The sequence below is a fragment of the Ovis aries genome, chromosome 18, assembly GCF_016772045.2.
Source record: "Ovis aries strain OAR_USU_Benz2616 breed Rambouillet chromosome 18, ARS-UI_Ramb_v3.0, whole genome shotgun sequence".
Classification (NCBI taxonomy): Eukaryota; Metazoa; Chordata; class Mammalia; order Artiodactyla; family Bovidae; genus Ovis; species Ovis aries.
In genome coordinates, this window is record NC_056071.1 from 25959342 (window position 1) to 25978295 (window position 18954).

At 42.2% G+C, this 18954-nt stretch overlaps 1 protein-coding gene across 1 annotated transcript in view; it reads right to left on the reverse strand.

The window, feature by feature from the left end:
* The window catches only part of ENTREP2 (endosomal transmembrane epsin interactor 2), a 123676-nt gene that overhangs the window by 42472 nt on the left and 62250 nt on the right, over positions 1-18954 (reverse strand). Inside the window, exon 2 of the mRNA XM_027957142.3 lies at positions 14699-14809. Within this exon, the coding sequence (XP_027812943.2) occupies positions 14699-14797 (99 nt within the window). The 5' untranslated portion in view covers positions 14798-14809. The remainder of the gene's footprint in view (positions 1-14698; positions 14810-18954) is intronic.

The following is an 18954-nucleotide window of genomic DNA, read 5'->3' on the forward strand; positions in this document are numbered from 1 at the left end:
TAACATGCAGAAGTGTGTTTCGGGGGCCAGACTCTGAGAAGTCATTAGTTAGCATTGTAATCAACGCAGAGCCTGACTTGGCCTGCAGAAGCAGAGAGAGGGTGGAACACGGTTAACAGGAACACGAGGCACATTTAGCATTTCTGTCCCTCAGAGACCCAAGTGAGGATGTTTGGAATAACGGAAACATCATAAAGAACTAAAATGAGGTTCTGGGGCCAAATTAACTTGGGAAACAGCGGTTCAGAAAATGAAACAGGGGCTTTGCTGGTGGCTCAGTGCTACGTTCAATCCCTGGTCTGGGAAGATCCCACGTGCCATGGAGCAACTAAGCCCTGCACCACAACTACCGAGCCTGTGCTCTGCAACAAGGAAACTGCAGCAACGAGAAGCCTGTGCACCGCAACTGGAGAACAGCCTCCATGTGCAGAAACTAGAGAAAGCCCGCACAGCAACGAAGGCCCAACACAACCAAAATCAACACATTAAAAAACAAAACAAAAACGACATGGCCTCTCTCCTGCATGGCTTCTCAGTCTGTCAATCTTTTCTTGCTTGTCACCACCACATGGGAGGCGACCAGGGACGCAGGATGCCTGCATTCCTGTTCTCCCTCCCCACACCTTATTTCTAAAATAACATCCACCACATTGTCCACACCAAACGCTCCCAAGAGCCACTGGCAGAAAAGGGGGAGGAGGAGCGGAGGGGCTGCTTTCCCTCCAGGGCCTCAGCTGTGGGGGCAACCACAGGGAGGTGGGGCTCCCCCAGGCTCAGCCCCCCACCCTGGGATCGCTGTGCTTCCAGACACAAATGCCTGTCAGCTTGTGTTGGCTCATTCTTTGAGTGTAACGAACCATCCATCAAGAAGAGCATTTTCATTGTTTTCTGGTCTCTAGTCCAACAGAAGGGTATGTGACCTTCAGTGGTGATCTTCAGAGTTACGAAAAAGTCCTGCTTAGAGCCCCGCTGTGCATCTCTGGGTGAAACTGGAAGCCCCCCTCAGCAGCAGAGCCCCGGTGAGTCCTTAAGGAATGACTTCGGCTCATTGTTTCAGTGGTGTGAACACACCAGAGACAGGGGTAGAGATAAAATATCTGTGGGGGGCAGAGAAGAACCAAGAGGGGAGGATATGAGCAGGGCACCTGGACACTGATGTTTTCAAATTTCCTTTTAATCTTGGGGTGGGGGCAGGGGGAGAGGAGACTCACCTAGTGTGAGGGTGAAATTGGGGAATGGCACATAACAATTTCAGTTTCTGGCTTTGCTTGACGTTTCCCAGGGCTTCCAAGGCTCCCGGGTCCTGGGCTGAAGTGAGCTTGCTCTGGCTTCGTCCTCGGTTGCTGGGGGTGGGGGATGTGCTTTCTCCTTTCTGTGAGGTGAGGGGCCCTCCCCTCTGCTCTCCATCTGCTACAGCCAGACTCCTCACCTGGCACCTTGGGGCCCATGTCCTTGGTCTTGGCGAGCTCTCTGCTTTGACAGTGGGCATCTCATGGGCTCTGGGGGATGCAGTCACCAGAGTGACCTGTGCTCCTGTCAGGTGAGTCACTAACACCCTCGAGAATTGGTCAGTTTCAAGCACTGTTTTTCCTTCTAGAGAGCACGTTTCTAGCAGATATTGGTGTCATTCTTGTTCTGTGGCTCAGTCGTGTCCAACTCTTTGCGATCCCATTGGCTGCAGCACAGCAGGCTTCCCTGTCCTTCACCATCTCCCAGACTTTGCTCAAACTCATGTCCATTGAGTTAGTGATGCCATCCAACTATCTCATCCTCTGTCACCCCCTTCTCCTCCTGCCCTCACTCTTCCCCAGCCTCAGGGTCTTTCCAATGAGTCAGCTCTTCATATCAGTATTGGATCACATCAGCTCTTCACTCTTCCACAGTATTGGAGTTTCAATTCAGCATCAGTCCTTCCAATGAATATTTCAGGGTTGATTTCCTTTAGGATTGACTGGTTTTATCTCCTTGCTGTCCAAGGGACTCTCAAGAGTCTTCTCCAGCACAACAGTTTGAAAGCATCAATTCTAGCAGATATTAGAGGTCTGCTAACTCCAACACTGGCTGAGCTGGCCTGGCTGCAGCAGGTGCCCCTGGGGCCAGCGTGAGGGGTGGGGGACAGAAGGGTCACCTGGGAGGCCGGCCCTGGAGCACATGGACCTCAGCTCCCTGCCAGGCCAGCCCCCTCCATCCGAGGGCACATGCTCTGGAGATGGTGTGGCTGACACACTGGAGAGGATGCAAGAGGGGTTCATCAGAGCTGATGCCTGCCCCTCCCAGCTTCTTCCCTGCCCTGTTCCCTGACATACATGCAACCGGAGCTCAGAAGACAGAAGGGTCCACACAGGAGAAGAACCTTACATTGTGCTGATACTTAGGGGTCTCCTGAGGAGTGCTGGGTGATGGATCAGGGTCCCCATTGTTAGGACAGACATGGTTAAGCTCCCAAGAAATGCAGCAAGTCTACTGTATTTCCATGAGCGGTCCTGGGAGGCAGGGGAGTGAATCAATCTTGCCTATGGTTTTCACTCAGATCTACGTATAGGAATGAGGCAACATGATCCAGTGGTGGCTGGAGACTGGAGGGATGTGAAAAGGTCCCCAAGTGTCCCAGCCATGAAGTCACATGAACAGAACCATGAGAAGACAGTGCCAGGCAGGTGTCAAGTCCAGCAGGAAGAAATCCCTGGGTCAGAGTCCTTCCAAGTCCACGGAGACTGGGGGCACAGAGCCTGGGCTGAGATGGCCAGCTCCGTGCACTGCACGCCCCTAGGCTTCCTGCTCTCAAATTCTGGTTACCCTTAGATTTGGTCTCTGCTGCTGCCACCCCAGAAGCCCCTGACCCCTGCTCCCCAGCATCACTCAGGCCCCAGCCCACCTGTCACCTGCTCAGAGAAGACTGGGCTACCTCTATACACCAGACTGCTCCTTTTCTTGTAGCCCTTCCTGTTACCTGTCTCTTCTGTTTGCTCCTCTGTCACCCACCTCTCTGCCTATAATGTGAGCCACATAGAGGATACACAGTCAGGATTCATTTGACTTGTCACAGCACCTAGGACATTTCAGACATGGGACTCTGCTTCTGTGTTTCTGTGAAAATATATCATCCAACGAATGTAAGGGGAAATGGACACAGGACAGGTGAGTATTTATATGGAACCACTGCTGGCTGGGCTTCCCTGGTGGCTCAGTGGTAAAGAATCCACCTGCCAGTGCAGGAGATGTGTTCAATCCCTGGGTCAGGAAGATCACCTGGAGAAGGAAGTGGCAATCTACCTAAGTATTCTTGCCTGGGAAATCCCATGGACAGAGGTGCCTGGCGGGCTACAGACCATGGGGTCACAAATGAGTCAGAAACAACTTAGTGACTCAACAACAACTGTTGGCTTACTTTAAACATATCAGTTCTTATTTTGCTGAGAATTTCTTCTTTGCTGGGGAACTTTGGGATTTGGACTTGACTTTCAAATTGCTGTGTTAGCCATGACATCCATTTGCTGATGATAATGACAAATTCACATGCAGATGAACTAAAAGAGAACTGTGTTACTCTAGAGGGGACAATTCTGTGTCATCATGACAAACTGCAAAGAACAGTCCAATACCATATTTCCTGTGAAGCCAAGAGAGGCTGAGACTCTTCTTGACCCATGATTAGTAGAATAAAATCTATAGCTCTCAGCAACAATGGAAACCTGGAAGGAGATTGTGGCTGAGACCCTGAGTGGACCTGTGTACTTTCAGCTAAGTTTTCTGAATTTCATCTTTAAAGCCGGGCATTTCCAACAACCCCAGCCGAAGGCTGCATCCTCTCCTCATTTACTATTCATCATGATGAAGCTGAATCAGGGTTGCCCTGGTTACGGTGGAGCTCCTCTGAGGTCTGTGGCTTCGTAATTAGTGTTGGCTTGGTTACTGGGTGCTTTCAATTTTGAGATTAGAGTGCTGGTAATAAATGCGGCTAGAAGCATCATGAAAAAATTCTAACAGGCTCTGGAAAGAATAAAATAATCATAGAATCAAGGCCCTCCTCCAAAATGGACCATTGAGGATCTCAAGCTGTGGTCCTGATAAACCTAGTAATGAGAAATAAAATGGTAGAGGCTTCCCAGGTGGCTCAGTAGTAAAGAACCCACCTGCCAGTGCAGAGACATGGGTTTGATCCCTGGGCTGGGAAGATCCCTTGGAGGGATGGCAACCCACTACAGTATTCTTGACTGGAGAATTCCATGGACAGAGGAGCCTGGCAGGCTGCAGTCCATGGGGTCGCAAAAGAGTTGGACACAACTTGAGAGACTGAGCATGCAAAAATAACAGAAAACTTTTTACACACTGCTATATTTAAAATGGATAACCACAAAGACCTATTGTATAGCACATGGAACTCTGCTCAGTGTTATGTGCCAGCCTGGATGGGAGGGGCGGGGGGTTTGAGGGAGAATGGATACATGTATGTGTATGGCTGAGTCCCTTTGCTGTCCACTTGAAACTGTCACAACATTGTTAATTGGCTATACCACAATACAAAATGGTTCTGATGTTAAAAAAATTAAAGAAGAAAAAATAAAAAACAATAACTGAATAATGAAACTGTTAATTAGATGACTTCAGCTAAATGAATTGGGCTGTCACACACAGAATGTTAAGTCTGTTATCAAGACCTTGCTTGTCCCAGCATTCAGTAAACGTTCTTTGAGTTTCTGCCATTACCTCATTCTGGACTCCAGGAGGAGGAGTAGTCCTGGGGAGCCTGGAGGACTGCTAGAAGGGAGGATGACAAGGGATGTAGCCTAAGAACAAGGGTTTCCAGAAAATAAGAGAGGGTGGTGCCCTGAGCAGGCAGGAAGCAGACTAGATGCTCAGAACTCAGTCTAGTCCCTGTGCAGAGGCCCAGCACCCTCACCAGGCTGAGATAAGGATACCTGGCTGCAGGAATCCAAAGTGTCTGTGAGCATCTGGGGACAGCTGTCCTGTGTCCGAAGCCTGGTCTTTAAGTTGCCTGGAGTTGAGGTGGGTCCGCTGCCAGGGGTGAAAGGGATGAAGCGCACATTCGGGGTGAGAGGGTCTGAGATGCTATCCCCATGCCTACACTTGTAAGAGACATGCAGAGTGCGAGGGGCTCTAGGATTCGTTTGTGACCCAAGTGGTCCCTAGAAGAGCTGCTGCTGCTGCTAAGCCACTTCAGTTGTGTCCGACTCTATGCGACCCCATAGACGGCAGCCCACCAGGCTCCTCCGTCCCTGGGATTCTCCAGGCAAGAACACTGGAGTGGGTTGCCATGTCCTTCTCCAATGCATGAAAAGTGAAGAGTGAAAGTGAAGTCGCTCAGTTGTGTCCGACTCTTAGCGACCCCATGGACTGCAGCCTATCAGGCTCCTCCACCCATGGGATTTTCCATGCAAGAATACTGGAGTGGATTGCCATTGGAGAACCCTAACCAGCTGGATCTGGAGGGGAGGTCCCGGGGAGGATCTCAGACCTTAGCAGGTAGTGTCAGCCCAGGCTCACAGCGGGGTGGGCCAGGGGCCAGCACAGAGCAAGTGCCATCCCGCCCACTTCCCACTTCCACTGCTGTGATGCTCAGTCTGGGCCCCCAGGCCCAGATGCCACCAGGGATGGAAAAGTAGAAGATGGAAAGGGGAGAAGTGCTGAACACGTCCTGGAATGAGGTAACATTAACCCTGGAAAGATTGTTCTCAGCTGATAAGAGACCAGTATCACAACGCAATGATAAGGGTCATGTTTATTTTTCCTACATCAGGGGACCCAGGCCAAGTTAAAGGGAGGTATAAAAAATGAAGAATGTGTTTCTGCAGTTCTGAGGCACCCTGTAAAAATGTCAACACACCACATAAAATATAGGTGAACAGGATTGAGACCAAACATCGTTCATAAGTACAGACATAAATAGGCTGAACTTACCAATTAAAGGAAACAGAGATCTTGAAAACAGTAAGCTATATGAAATCAGCCAGACACAAAAACACATATATTGTATGATTTCACTCCTGTGACGTCCCTAGAGGTATCAAAAATCTCAGAGCCAGAATGTAGATGGTGTTTTCCAGGGGCTGGGGGAGAGCGGAGGGGAGTAGTTAGTGTTTAGTGGGACAGTTTTTGTTCGGGAAGATGAAAAAGCTATGGAAATGGATGGTGGTGACAGCTGCACAACAGTGTGAATGTACTTAATGCAGCTGAATTTCATGGTTACAAATAGTTAAAATGGTACATGTTATGTGTATTTTACCACAATAGAAAAAACAAGGGGGGGGAAGACGTCTACCTTTATAAGCTGATTAAAATGCCACTTAATTATGAACTCATATGTGTAATCAAGAAAAAAATCAAGATGAGATGTTCTCCCCATACCTATACTCGTAAGGGACCTGTAGGATGTAACTGGCCCTAGAATGTATTATCATTGTTACCACTGATATAATAGATAAAACTTTTCTTATAGAGAAATATACACTTTTAAAAATATTAGACAATATTTATGGAAGAATACTAAGAAATATTTTAGCCCACCAGGTTCCTAAATCCATGGGATTCTCCAGGAAAGAATACTGGAGTGGGTTGCCATATCCTACTCCAGGGGATATTCCTGACCCAGGGATCGAACCTGTGTCTCCTATGGTTCCTGCACGTAGGCAGATTCTTTACTGTTGAACCACCAAATTTCCTACTTATACTCATGGCTTTAAAATTGATTCAAAGCCCAAAGAGATCACAAACAAGAAAAAATGCAAGATCTGCTAAATAACTAAAATATCAGCAACCCCAAACAATTTGACTGGTGAATCTTTTCAAAGAGTCATGGAACAGATGGTCCCCTTGGCCTTTATATCATTGTATGCATGTTAGTCACTCAGTCATGTCTGACTCTTTGCAACCGCATGGACTGGAGCCCGCCAGGCTTCTGTGTCCATGGGATTCTCCAGGCAAGAATACAGGAGTGGGTTGCCATGCCCCCCTTCAGGGGATCTTACCAACCCAGGGATAAAACCTACGACTCCTGTGTCTCCTGCACTGGCAGGTGAATTTTTTACCAAGAGCCCACCTGGGAAGCCTTGGACTCTGCTGACATTAAAATTATGGTAAGGGACTAATATGAACTCTACACATACAAATTTGACAATTTAAATAAGATGAATCAACTTATTAAAAATCACAAGCTACCACAACTCAGAACAGGAAACAGACAATTTGAATAGCCTTATACTATTAAGGAAGTTATTTTTATAATTTTAAATCTCCCCCAAAAGAAATCTCCAGGCCTAGATGGTCTCACTAGAAAATTCTATCAAATGCTTAAAGAAGAATCAATACCAATTCTAAATAATTTCTTCCAGAAAGAAGAAAAATGTTCGTGTGTTGCTCATTTTCTAGTTGACTTCTTTGTTCAGTGTTGAAATTTCTTCATATACTCTAGATACTAGTCCTTTTTCAGATATGCCACTGCATATTTATTTCTCCAAAGTGTATATACGGATGTCAATGAAACACATGAAAAGAGATTTAACATCATTTGCATCAGGAAAATGCAAAATGAAACCATATCGCCACACATCTCTGAGAATGACTAAAATATATATATATATATATATATATATATATATATATATATACTGTCAACACCAAATGCTAATGAAGATGTGGAGAAACTGAATCATTCATACATTGCTGATAAAGACGTAAAATGTACAGAAGTGTGGCTGGAAAAGTCTCTTAAAAAACTAAACATGCAGTTATAATATGGAAATTGTGTTCTTGGATATTCATCCCAGAGAAATGAAAACTTATGTTCACACAAAAATACATACATGAATGTTCACACCAGCCCTATACATAACAGAAAAAAACAGAGGTAGTGCAGATAATTAGTTAAACATGCTGTCATCCTACATACCATGCAGTGCTACCCCACAATGAAAAGGAACGGACCACTGATATACACAACACCACCTTGGATGAACCTCCATGGAATCATGCTGAATAAAAAGAGCCAGTTCCAAATGGTTGCATATGCATGTTTTCATTTACACAACTTTTTGGAAATGAGGTTTGTTTTTTTTTTTTTTTCTCTTTTGAGAAATAGTGAACAGATTCAGGGTCTCCAGGAGTTAAGAGTGGGCAAAAGAGAAATGAATGTGGTTATAAAAAGATCAGCATGAGGGATCCGTTGACTGTGGTGGTGGATATGTGAACCTACATGAATGACAAAATCACATAAAACAACAGACATACTCTCACACCCATCCAGACAAATGAATATAAGTAAAGATGGGGAAATCTGATTGCATCAATGTTAATATTGTGGATGTGATATGTTATTATTGGAAGAAATTTGAAAAAATGTACAGCAGATCTCTGGGCTTCCTAGGTGGCTCCGTGGTAAAGAATCTGCCTGCCAATGCAGGAGATCTGAGACACGACAGTTTGATGATCCCTGGGTTAGGAAGATTCCATGAAGAAGGGAATGGCAACCCACTCCAGTATTCTTGCCTGGGAAATCCCATGGACAGAAGAGCCTGGCAGGTTACAGTCGATGAGATCACAAAGAGTTGGATGGGACTAAGAACAACACACAACGACAAGATTTCTATTATTTCTAATAACTTCATGTGAATTCACAAATGTATCAGTAAAAATAAAAAATTTTCAATTGAAAAATTTAAAAAATTTATATGAATCCTAACTCTTCCATTTCTATTCTGGAAATAAAAGCATTTTGGGGGTGACATTTCTATAGGTGTTCACTGTATATTAAATAAAAAACAAGTTTCTGTATCCATTTTAACATGGCTTTGAAAAGATGTATTTTTCAGATTCAACAGGTAGGATGTAAAAGTAAGGACTTGTGGGATTCTGGTTTATATAAACTGTCTGATTGATACAGACTTTCATTCTTCATCCATTTCTAAAATAAGAGGATTAGCTATGGATGATTTTTAAATTCCATTATTGCTAAGTCTCTGTGTCCATAGGCTTCAACTTACTCATTCGTTATCCACCATGAAAAGTGTTTTTCTATTAAAAAATTTTTGTATCTATGTGAGATGATGGATATTCACAAAACTTACTATGATTATCATCTCATGATGTAACTCAAATCATGATGCTGTGTGGGGAAAGAAGCTAAAAAAGTCAATATATGTATACGTATAACTGATGCACTTTGCTGTACAGCAGAAATTAACACAACATTGTAAATTAGCTAGACTCCAATAAAAAAATTTTTTTAATTGCTATTCTGTATACCTGGATACAGTGTTGTATGTAAATTATATCTCAATAAAACTGGAAAAATAAAAAAAGGTCTACGTAGCAGGGTGGGATAGGGGAGGAGAGGAAGGTTCCAGAGGGAGGTGATACATGTATAATTATGGCTGATTTGTCCTGCTGTATGGCAGAAACCAATACAACATTGTAAGGCAATTTTTCTTCAGTTAAAAAAATAAAAAGCTCTATTGCATCACAAGGTACTAAATACTGATTTAAATCCATATCAATCAATGTAAAAAGTTAAGAAAAAATATGCTCTATAATATTTGTAACAAAGGGAAAGCACCTTTATTTTCCTAGCTTATATGTCTGTCCACCTGGAAACTAAAAGGTAATTTTGGGAAAACTTTTAGAGTCAACAAAAAATTTCAACATATGAAATATACAAAAATCAATTGCATTTTGGCTTCCAAGAAGATGACGGAGATGTGCCTTTCCCTGTTCTTCCGAGAACAACTGAAAACCCTGGACACTGTTTATAAAAACCCTGGACACTGTTTATAAAAATGCCAGCAGCAGTTCAGCACAGCCCCTGACCTCTCAGAAATGACAGCCAGTGCATAAGTAGCTGTGAGGGCATTGTTATTGTTCATTCAGTCATGTCTGACTCTTTGAGACCCCGTGGACTGACTGCAGCACACCAGGTTAGTTTCACTATCTCCTGGAGTTTGCTGAAACTCACATCCATGGAGTTAGTGATGCCATCCAACCATCTCATCCTCTGCCACCCCCTTGTCCTCCTGCCCTAATACTTTTTCCCAGTATTAGGATCATTTCCAATGAGTCAGCTCTTCACATCAGCTGGCCAAAGTATTGGAGCTTCAGCTTCAGCATCAGTATTTCCAGTGAATATTTGGGGTTGATTTCCTTTAGGATTGACTGGTTAGGACTCTCAAGAGTCTTCTCCAGGACCACAATTCAAAAGCATTAATTCTTTGGGCTCAGCCTTCTTTATGGTCCAACTCTTACATCCATACATGACTACTGGAAAAACCATAGCTTTGACTACACGGACCTTTGTCAGCAAAGTGGTGTCTCTGCTTCTTAATATGCTATCTAGGTTTGTCATAGCTTTTCTTCCAAGGAGCAAACATCTTTTAATTTCATGGCTGCAGTCATAATTTGCAGTGATTTCAGAGCCCAAGAAAATAAGAGGCATGGCTCTAAGTTAAAGAAACAAACGCCAGTGCCCCATACTCGGGCGCCAGGGTCACATCAGGGGTCACTTGGCACTTGCACTGAATGTCACGGGACACACGCTGATCTCCACCCCAGCCACGCACTGCCTACCACATGCACGTTTCAATATAACCAAATGAGAAGCCAAATTGTGATAAAATATAATGGTTTAATTCAACAAATGAAAATTCAGTCCACAGAACACCATCTACAGCACACAATCTATAATTTTCCAGGATTGAAAAGATAATTCTCTTTTTAAATTGGAAAATGAGAACTAAATTGTTTGGACGCACTCATTATCAAGCTTATATGTTATCTCAGCACTTAGAATAGACTTACAAAATTGATTTTCAAAACTTTAGTGCAGAGAAAAATCAATGCAACAAATGTTAGAATATAATCACTACTTCAGTTCAGTTTAGTCACTCAGTCGTGTCCGACTCTTTGTGACACCATGAACTACAGCACGCCAGGCCTACCTGTCCATCACCAACTCATGTCCATTGAGTCAGTGATGCCATCCAACCAACTCATCCTCTGTCATCCCCTTCTCCTCCTGTCCTCAATATTTCCCAGCATCAGGGTCTTTTCAAATGAGTCAGGTCTTCGCATCAGGTGGCCAAAGTACTGGAGTTTCAGCTTCAGCATCAGTCCTTCCAAAGAACACCCAGGATTGATCTCCTTTAGAATGGACTGGTTGGACCTCCTTGCAGTCCAAGGGACTCTCAAGAGTCTTCTCCAACATCACAGTTCAAAAGCATCAATTCTTCGGCGCTCAGCTTTCTTTATAGTCTAACTCTTATATCCATATATGACTACTGGAAAAACCATAGCCTTGACTACACGGACCTTTGTTGGCAAAGTAATGTCTCTGCTTTTTAACATGCTGTGTCGGTTGGTCATAACTTTCCTTCCAAGGAGTAAGCGTCTTTTAACTTCATGGCTGCAGTCACCATCTGCAGTGATTTTGGAGCCCCCCAAAATAACGTCAGCTATTGTTTCCACTGTTTCCCCATCTATCTGCCATGAAGTGATGGGACCGGATGCCATGATCTTCGTTTTCTGAATGTTGAGCTTTAAGCCAACTTTTTCACTCTCCTCTTTCACTTTCATCAAGAGGCTCTTTAGTTCTTCCTCACTTTCTTCCATAAGGGTGGTGTGATCTGCATATCTGAGGTTATTGATATTTCTCCCGGCAATCTTGATTCCAGTTTGTGCTTCATCCAGCCCAGTGTTTCTCATGATATACTCTGCATATAAGTTAAATAAGTAGGGTGACAATATACAGCCTTGACGTACTCCTTTTCCTATTTGGAACCAGTCTGTTGTTCCATGTCCAGTTCTAACTGCTGCTTCTGGACCTGTTTACAGGTTTCTCAAGAGGCAGGTCAGGTGGTCTGGTATTCCCATCTCTTTCAGAATTTTCCACAATTTATTGTGATCCACTGCCGGGAGCCACCACGGGAGATCCCACCCATGACAAGGTCATGTGGAAGAGAACTGTTAAGCAAGGCTTCAGAACTCAACGGGCTCCCTAGGCTTTCTTGAGCATCTACCCCCAAAATCATAATCTGTCTGTTTTACTATTTCATGACTTTCACCAACTCCTCTGACATTAACAGGGGGCTATTCCTGACCACCTTTCTCTGGAAAAAATCAACTTACAGCTATAGCTAATAAGTCTCCTGGACATGAGAAGAATATTTCCAATCAAAACCCCTATGTTAGCATTTTAGTTTGCTTGGCAGATATATCCAGACTCTTGCAGCTACACATATGATTATTTATATCCTCCCAACTGTGAGAGGCACAGAAAGCCTAAAACATAGAGCCTTTCAAAGAGTTAAAAGTTATTAGAGTAGTGTTAATGTAGGATTTCATTATCTGGCCAGTGCTTGTTGCTAAGTTCCCATATCTCTTATCTACTCTGCACCTGGGAGTGCATTAGTTAACATAGTTAGAATGCAAGAAAAACAAGTGTAGCCTTGAATTTAACCACATCAGACTTTTGAGATATTTGGTTCTTTCTTGTAACTTACTGCACCTTTATTCCATGAGAAATGTAACTTGTTTAATACTTTCTGAGGCTGACATAGATTAGAAATATAAGGAAAAACATTTCAAGGGAAAATAAGTTTTCTGGTTGAGAAGCCTTTATCAGAAGAGGGTCATAAAATGTTCACAGGCCTCCAAAGCCAGAAGATAATGTACACAATATTGTTTATGGGAAAGGTTTGCAGAAAAAATCCTGGTTTCGATAAAGACAAAACAGATGTAATGTTTGGGCTGACTCTGTATGACTTTGCATCTTTCATTTCCCTCTATGTATAAGACAAGGTATAAAAGTACCTTTAAAAAATAAAGCTATTGGGCCTTGCTTACTGAAGTAGCTTGGTCTCCTCGTGTCAATCATTTTCTCCCTCTCTCTCCCCCTCCCTCTTTTTTCAGGCTGATCTCTTGGAGCATAGAGGCTCCCTGCGTTCACTTACCTGCCCGGGTTTCTAAGACCTAAACGGGAAGACGTTCTGCATCTTCACTCCCTTGAGAGACCGGGAAGGCACCTGTGGCCTCCGTGAACAGGGCAAACTTCTTGTCTCGAAGTTTTATTGGCTTTCTATGTAAACCAAAGAATATCAGCCTCTTTCTCGCCTCTATTTTCTCATCTATAATATTCTTTCCTTATCTCTCTCTCTAAATCATCCGCCAACGCCGTTTTTCCTTCAGGTTCCCCTGGATCCTGCGGGGGCTATACCCCGGCAATCCACACAGTCAAAGGCTTTGGCATAGTCAATAAAGCAGAAATAGATGTTTTTCTGGAACTCTCTTGCTTTTCCATGATCCAGCGGATGTTGGCAATTTGATCTCTGGTTCCTCTGTCTTTTCTAAAATCAGCTTGAACATCTGGAAGTTCACGGTTCACGTACTGCTGAAGCCCGGCTTGGAGAATTTGGAGCATTACTCTACTAGCGTGTGAGATGATTGCAATTGTGCAGTAGTTGGAGCATTCTTTGGCATTGCCTTTTGCTGGGATTGGAATGAAAACTGACCTTTTCCAGTCCTGTGGCCACTGCTGAGTTTTCCAAATTTGTGGCATATTGAGTGTAGCACTTTCACAGCATCACCTTTTAGGATTTGAAATAGCTCAACAGGAATTCCATCACCTCTACTAGCTTTGTTTGTACTGATGCTTCCCAAGGCCCACTTGACTTCACATTCCAGGACGTCTGGCTCTAGGTGAGTGATCACACCATCGCGATTATCTGGGTCGTGAAGATCTTTTTTGTACAGTTCTGTGTATTCTTGCCACCTCTTCTTAATATCTTCTGCTTCTGTTAGGTCCCTACCATTTCTGTCATTTATTGAGCCCATCTTTGCATGAAATGTTCCCTTGGTATCTCTAATTTTCTTGAAGAGATCTCTAGTTTTCCCCATTCTATTGTTTTCCTCTATTTCTCTGCACTGATCGCTGAGAAAGGCTTTCTTCTCTCTCCTTCCTATTCTTTGGAACTCTGCATTCAAATGGGTATATCTTTCCTTTTCTCCTTTGCTTTTCATGTCTCTTCTTTTCACAGCTATTTGTAAGGCCTCCTCAGACAGCCATTTTGCTTTTTTGCATTTCTTTTCCATGGGAATGGTCTTGATCCCTGTCTCCTGTACAATGTCATGAACCTCCATCCATGGTTCATCAGGCACTCTGTCAGATCTAGTCCCTTAAATCTATTTCTCACTTCCACTGTATAATCATAAGGGATTTGATTTAGGTCATACCTGAATGGTCTAGTGGTTTTCCCCACTTTCTTCAATTTAAGTCTGAATTTGGCAATAAGGAGTTCATTATCTGAGCCACAGTCAGCCCCTCGTCCTGTTTTTGCTGACTGTATAGAGCTTCTCCTTCTTTTGCTGTAAAGAATATAATCAATCTGATTTCGGTGTTGACCATCTGGTGACAACCATGTGTAGGGTATTCTCTTGTGCTGTTGGAAGAGGGTGTTTGCTATGACAGTCCATTCTCTTGGCAAAATTCTAGACATCTAAAACAGTGCTACAATAATAGTAACTGATTTACTAGTAGAACAATATTGATTTGGGAGAATTTTTAAGAGAGGAATCATCATGAATTCCTTAGACAATGCTAAAACATCAGAATAAACCCAAGGATACAGTAAAATTATTTTTGAAATCCCTTTCATAAAGTCCATGACCTTTATCAGATGGCTTGCGTTTCATTACTCACCAACTGACAGCCTTCCAGGGAGTTGACGAGCTGAGCGTTCTGACAGGAAAGTATTGAACCAGCCAAATTCAGCATCACACACACTGCCGAGAGCAGCATGAAAAAGGTTATCTGGAAACAAACCAGATAAGAAATTTATCATTTACTGGGAGAGACCAGAGGAAAAATTATTTGGCTTTCAAAAAACTTTCAGACCATCAAATAATCACACGAATAACATTTCTATGTTTCCAAGGAAAGCATTATTTGTTAAAAAATTTTAAATCATATTACCTTAACTCAAATAGAAAAGGTAGTGTCTGAAAAGCCATAGCCAGCAACCATGATTTTATTTGAAATATATATTTTAGAAGCTAAACTTGAAAATACTATACATTCCATAGTCTCAACATAGTGTTATTGATACATACTCTCAAAAATAACAAGCGATATATAAATTACCAAAGAAAATCAAATGATAGAAGTATATTTATTAGAAAGTCTATGTCTTGTAATTTTTATTATGGAAAATTTCATACACATGTAAAACCAAAGAAAATAGTAAAACGAACCCCACTAACACACCCATCATCCAGCATCAGGGGTGATTAATCCAGTCACCATCAGTTTTATCATTTATACTCTCTCCCCTCCAAATTATTTTGTAGCAAATATTAGACAGCATATGACTTCATCCTTAAATATTTAAGTGTATATTTCTAAAATAATAAAACTTTTTGAAAACATAAAATGCTGCTATCACGTCTATGATAATAATGCATTAATATATTTACAGTTCACACTTGTTTCAACCTTTCTTCATATTTTGTTTGAATCAGGTTACACAAGATACAAAGGAGTTCCACAGTGAAACTGGTGGCTCTGAAGTTTAGATATTTTTAAATCAATGTGCTTTTCCTTCTACTATGGGCTTTTTCTTCCTTGAAATCTTTTCACTAATCCTATAGTTTTCTATAGGCTACACTTTGTCTCCTATCACTTAATGTTTTTCCATCTTTTGTAAATTTTATAACTTCATTGATAGATCCAGAGGCTGATCAAATTCAGACTAACAGAAGGTAAATAATGTCTCTCTGTGCTCTTAGCAGCCATTTAAAAGACTTTATTTTATTTTTAATTGGAGGGTAATTGCTTTACAATGTTGTGTTGGTTTCTGCTGTACAACAGTGTGAATCAGCCATAAGTATACATATACCCCCTCCCTCTTGAACTCTCTTCTCCCCTAATCCCACCCCTCTAGATCATCACAGAGCACTAGGTTGGGTTCCCTGTGTTATACAGCAATTCCCCATTAGCTATCTATTTCACACATGGTAGTATATATATCTATTCGGGAGTGTAACCCGAAGCAATGGCACCCCATTCCAGTACTCTTGCCTGGAAAATCCCACGGATGGAGGAGCCTGGTAGGCTGCAGCCCATGGGGTCACGAAGAGTTGGACACGACTGAACGACTTCACTTTCACTTTTCACTTTCATGCATTGGAGAAGGAAATGGCAACCCGCTCCAGTGTTCTTGCCTGGAGAATCCCAGGGATGGGGGAGCCTGGTGGGCTGCCATCTATGGGGTCACATAGAGTCGGACACATCTGAAGCGACTTTAGCAGCAGCAGCAGTATATATATCAATGCTGCTCTTTCGATTCATCCCACGTTCTCCTTCACCCATTGTGTCCACAGTCTGTCCTCTACATCTGTGCCACCATTCCTTAGCAGCCATATTTCAGGATTGCTTAGGTCCATTCATTTATTAGGGTTTCCAAATTAGTGCTAAAGCCATCATTTCTACTCTCTTTATTCGTGGAAATCAAGATATAGAAGGAGACTCTTCCTCATTAACTGTTTGCCTTAAAGTATAGGTTCATATAGGGAAAGGCTACAAGCTAGATTCTTTACATTTATCTTCCAGATTCCAAAATAATTAGCTGATATGTTGCCAGACTTGCAAAATAAACTCAAGCCTATGTGGTTAGTTAATACTCTTGCCACACTTAAATCTAAAGAAACAAAACTTGAAAAAATATGATCAAGAAGGGGGAAGAGTATCATGAAAACTTGTAAAATACTTTGAAAGGGAGGAAAAAAAATACTGGATCCTGTCTAATGCACCTTTTTGAGTTGCCTGTGTTTGCTGTCTTTATTTTACAACTCAGTAAGATGTAGAATATTCATGCTAATGCAACGATTTTTGACAATAGAAATATAACTGAATTTTGTCTGGTGGAATGCAATGATTATCCCTCCATGGATGCTCACCACTTTTACATCTTTTGTAAATTCATTTCTGCATTCTTGATTGCCTACGTGTGTACATTCTGTGAATTCTCTTTTAGACTGGTAGTGACATCTTACTGGTTCCTGCATTAAAGAATGAGTCAAATACAATCTTTTTCACACAATTAAAAAAAATTAGTTGGATCCCTAGCTTTCTTCAAAGGTATTGTTTGTTTGGAGTGTGTGCGTGTATTTGAATCATTATGAAGGATAAACTTAAACACATTGGATATGTTTCAGTCACTGGAGTCATTAGCAAGAGAGACTCAATTCAAGTTAACACAATACTAATTTACTTTGAAAGCTATCATGTTCCAGGGTCATCATACACATTTCTTGCCCTAGTTCTGAAATCAGGCATTTCACCAGTAAGCCCTGATTCTTTTCAAAGAGAATGGTGCTGAAGAATAGATGCTTTCAAGCTGCGGTGCGGGCAAAGACTCTTGAGAGTCCCTTGGACTGCAAGGAAATCAAACCAGTCAATCCTAAAGGAAATCAACCCTGAATATTCATTGGAAGGACTGATGCTGAAGCTGAAGCTGAAACTCCAATACTTTGGCCACCTGATAGGAAGAGCCAACTCATTGGAAAAGACTCTGATGCTGGGAAAGATTGAGGGAAGGAGGAGGAGGAGTTGACAGAGGATGATATGGTTAGATAGCAACACCAACTCAATGGACATGTATTTGAGCCAACTCTGGGAGACAGTGGAGGACAGGGAAGACTGATGTGCTGCAGTCTATGAGGTCACAGAGATGAACATGACTTATCAACTGAACAACATTTAGGTAACACAGTTTTCATGCTAAAGGTGCTCTTGCTGCTTGGGTGATCACTGTTTTAAGCATTTTCAGTTGTTAGGTATAACATATCATGTGTTCATACTGCAATCTTGGATTCAAATTCACAACTACAGGGTTTTTATTTAATCACATCAACCTTATATCTCCACTTCCTTTCAACCATGCCCCAAACCTTACTTCTCATTATAATTAACCATTTGATTTAATCTCATAATACCCACAAGTCTCAAAGTAACAATGCTAATACTACCACCAAAAACATGATTATTAAAGGTTTTTCTGTTTCCTTTTATCCTCGGAGAACATTCTACCAGGATATGTAGCCAAATTATGGTGTCCTAGAGTCACCGGGGTTCCTTTATGTGTGGTTATGCTACCAACTGGGAACCTAGCTTATTGTCTCATTTTTTATTATGGTTTTCTAAGTTTATATTGCTTGCAATTATATAAAAGAATCTTAAAGTCAAATCCATGAGTTTTAAATAAATCTAGCTTTTATTCTATTTCATCCCTCATCCATTCTACTTCCTCCCTTCTCCTAAAGGTAGCTTTTTTTTTTCAGACACGCTTCACAGCTTGTGTGATCTTAGTTTCCCAACTAGGGGTTGAACCCGAGGCCCATTGGCAGTGAAAGCTCGGAGTCCTAACCACTGGACCACCAGGGAATTTCCTGTTTTTCTTTTTTTAAACCTAGGCAAGGTCATGACATTTGGGGTGCTATGTATCTTGATTCCACTCTGGGATTCTATACTTTGCAGTACCTCCTATAGGTATTGGCTCATAAAAACTGAAGACCTAAGGGTTATTTAGGCCTTAAGCAGTTATAAACTCTGAAAGTTCAGGCAAACTTTTCTTTGACAGATCAACTCTCCCCCCAGTTTATCCCTCTCCCTCCCCCAACACTGTAAATCAACTTACCCCAATACAAATTATAAAATAATGGGCGGAAAAAAAAAAAACTTGATTCAATTTGGTGCCATGTGCCACTAGGTACACCTGTACTTCTTTTCTAGACACACACCTTAGGTTTGCTGTAAGCATATTTACTCCCTTTGTGCTCCTCTCAGTCCTTCTCTCATTGATTTGACTGTGCCCCTCTGACCTTCATGTTTTTGGTGGACAGGCCACACTTCAACTCTTCTTCTTTCATATTGTTCTTTTAAAAATCTTCGTTGGGCAT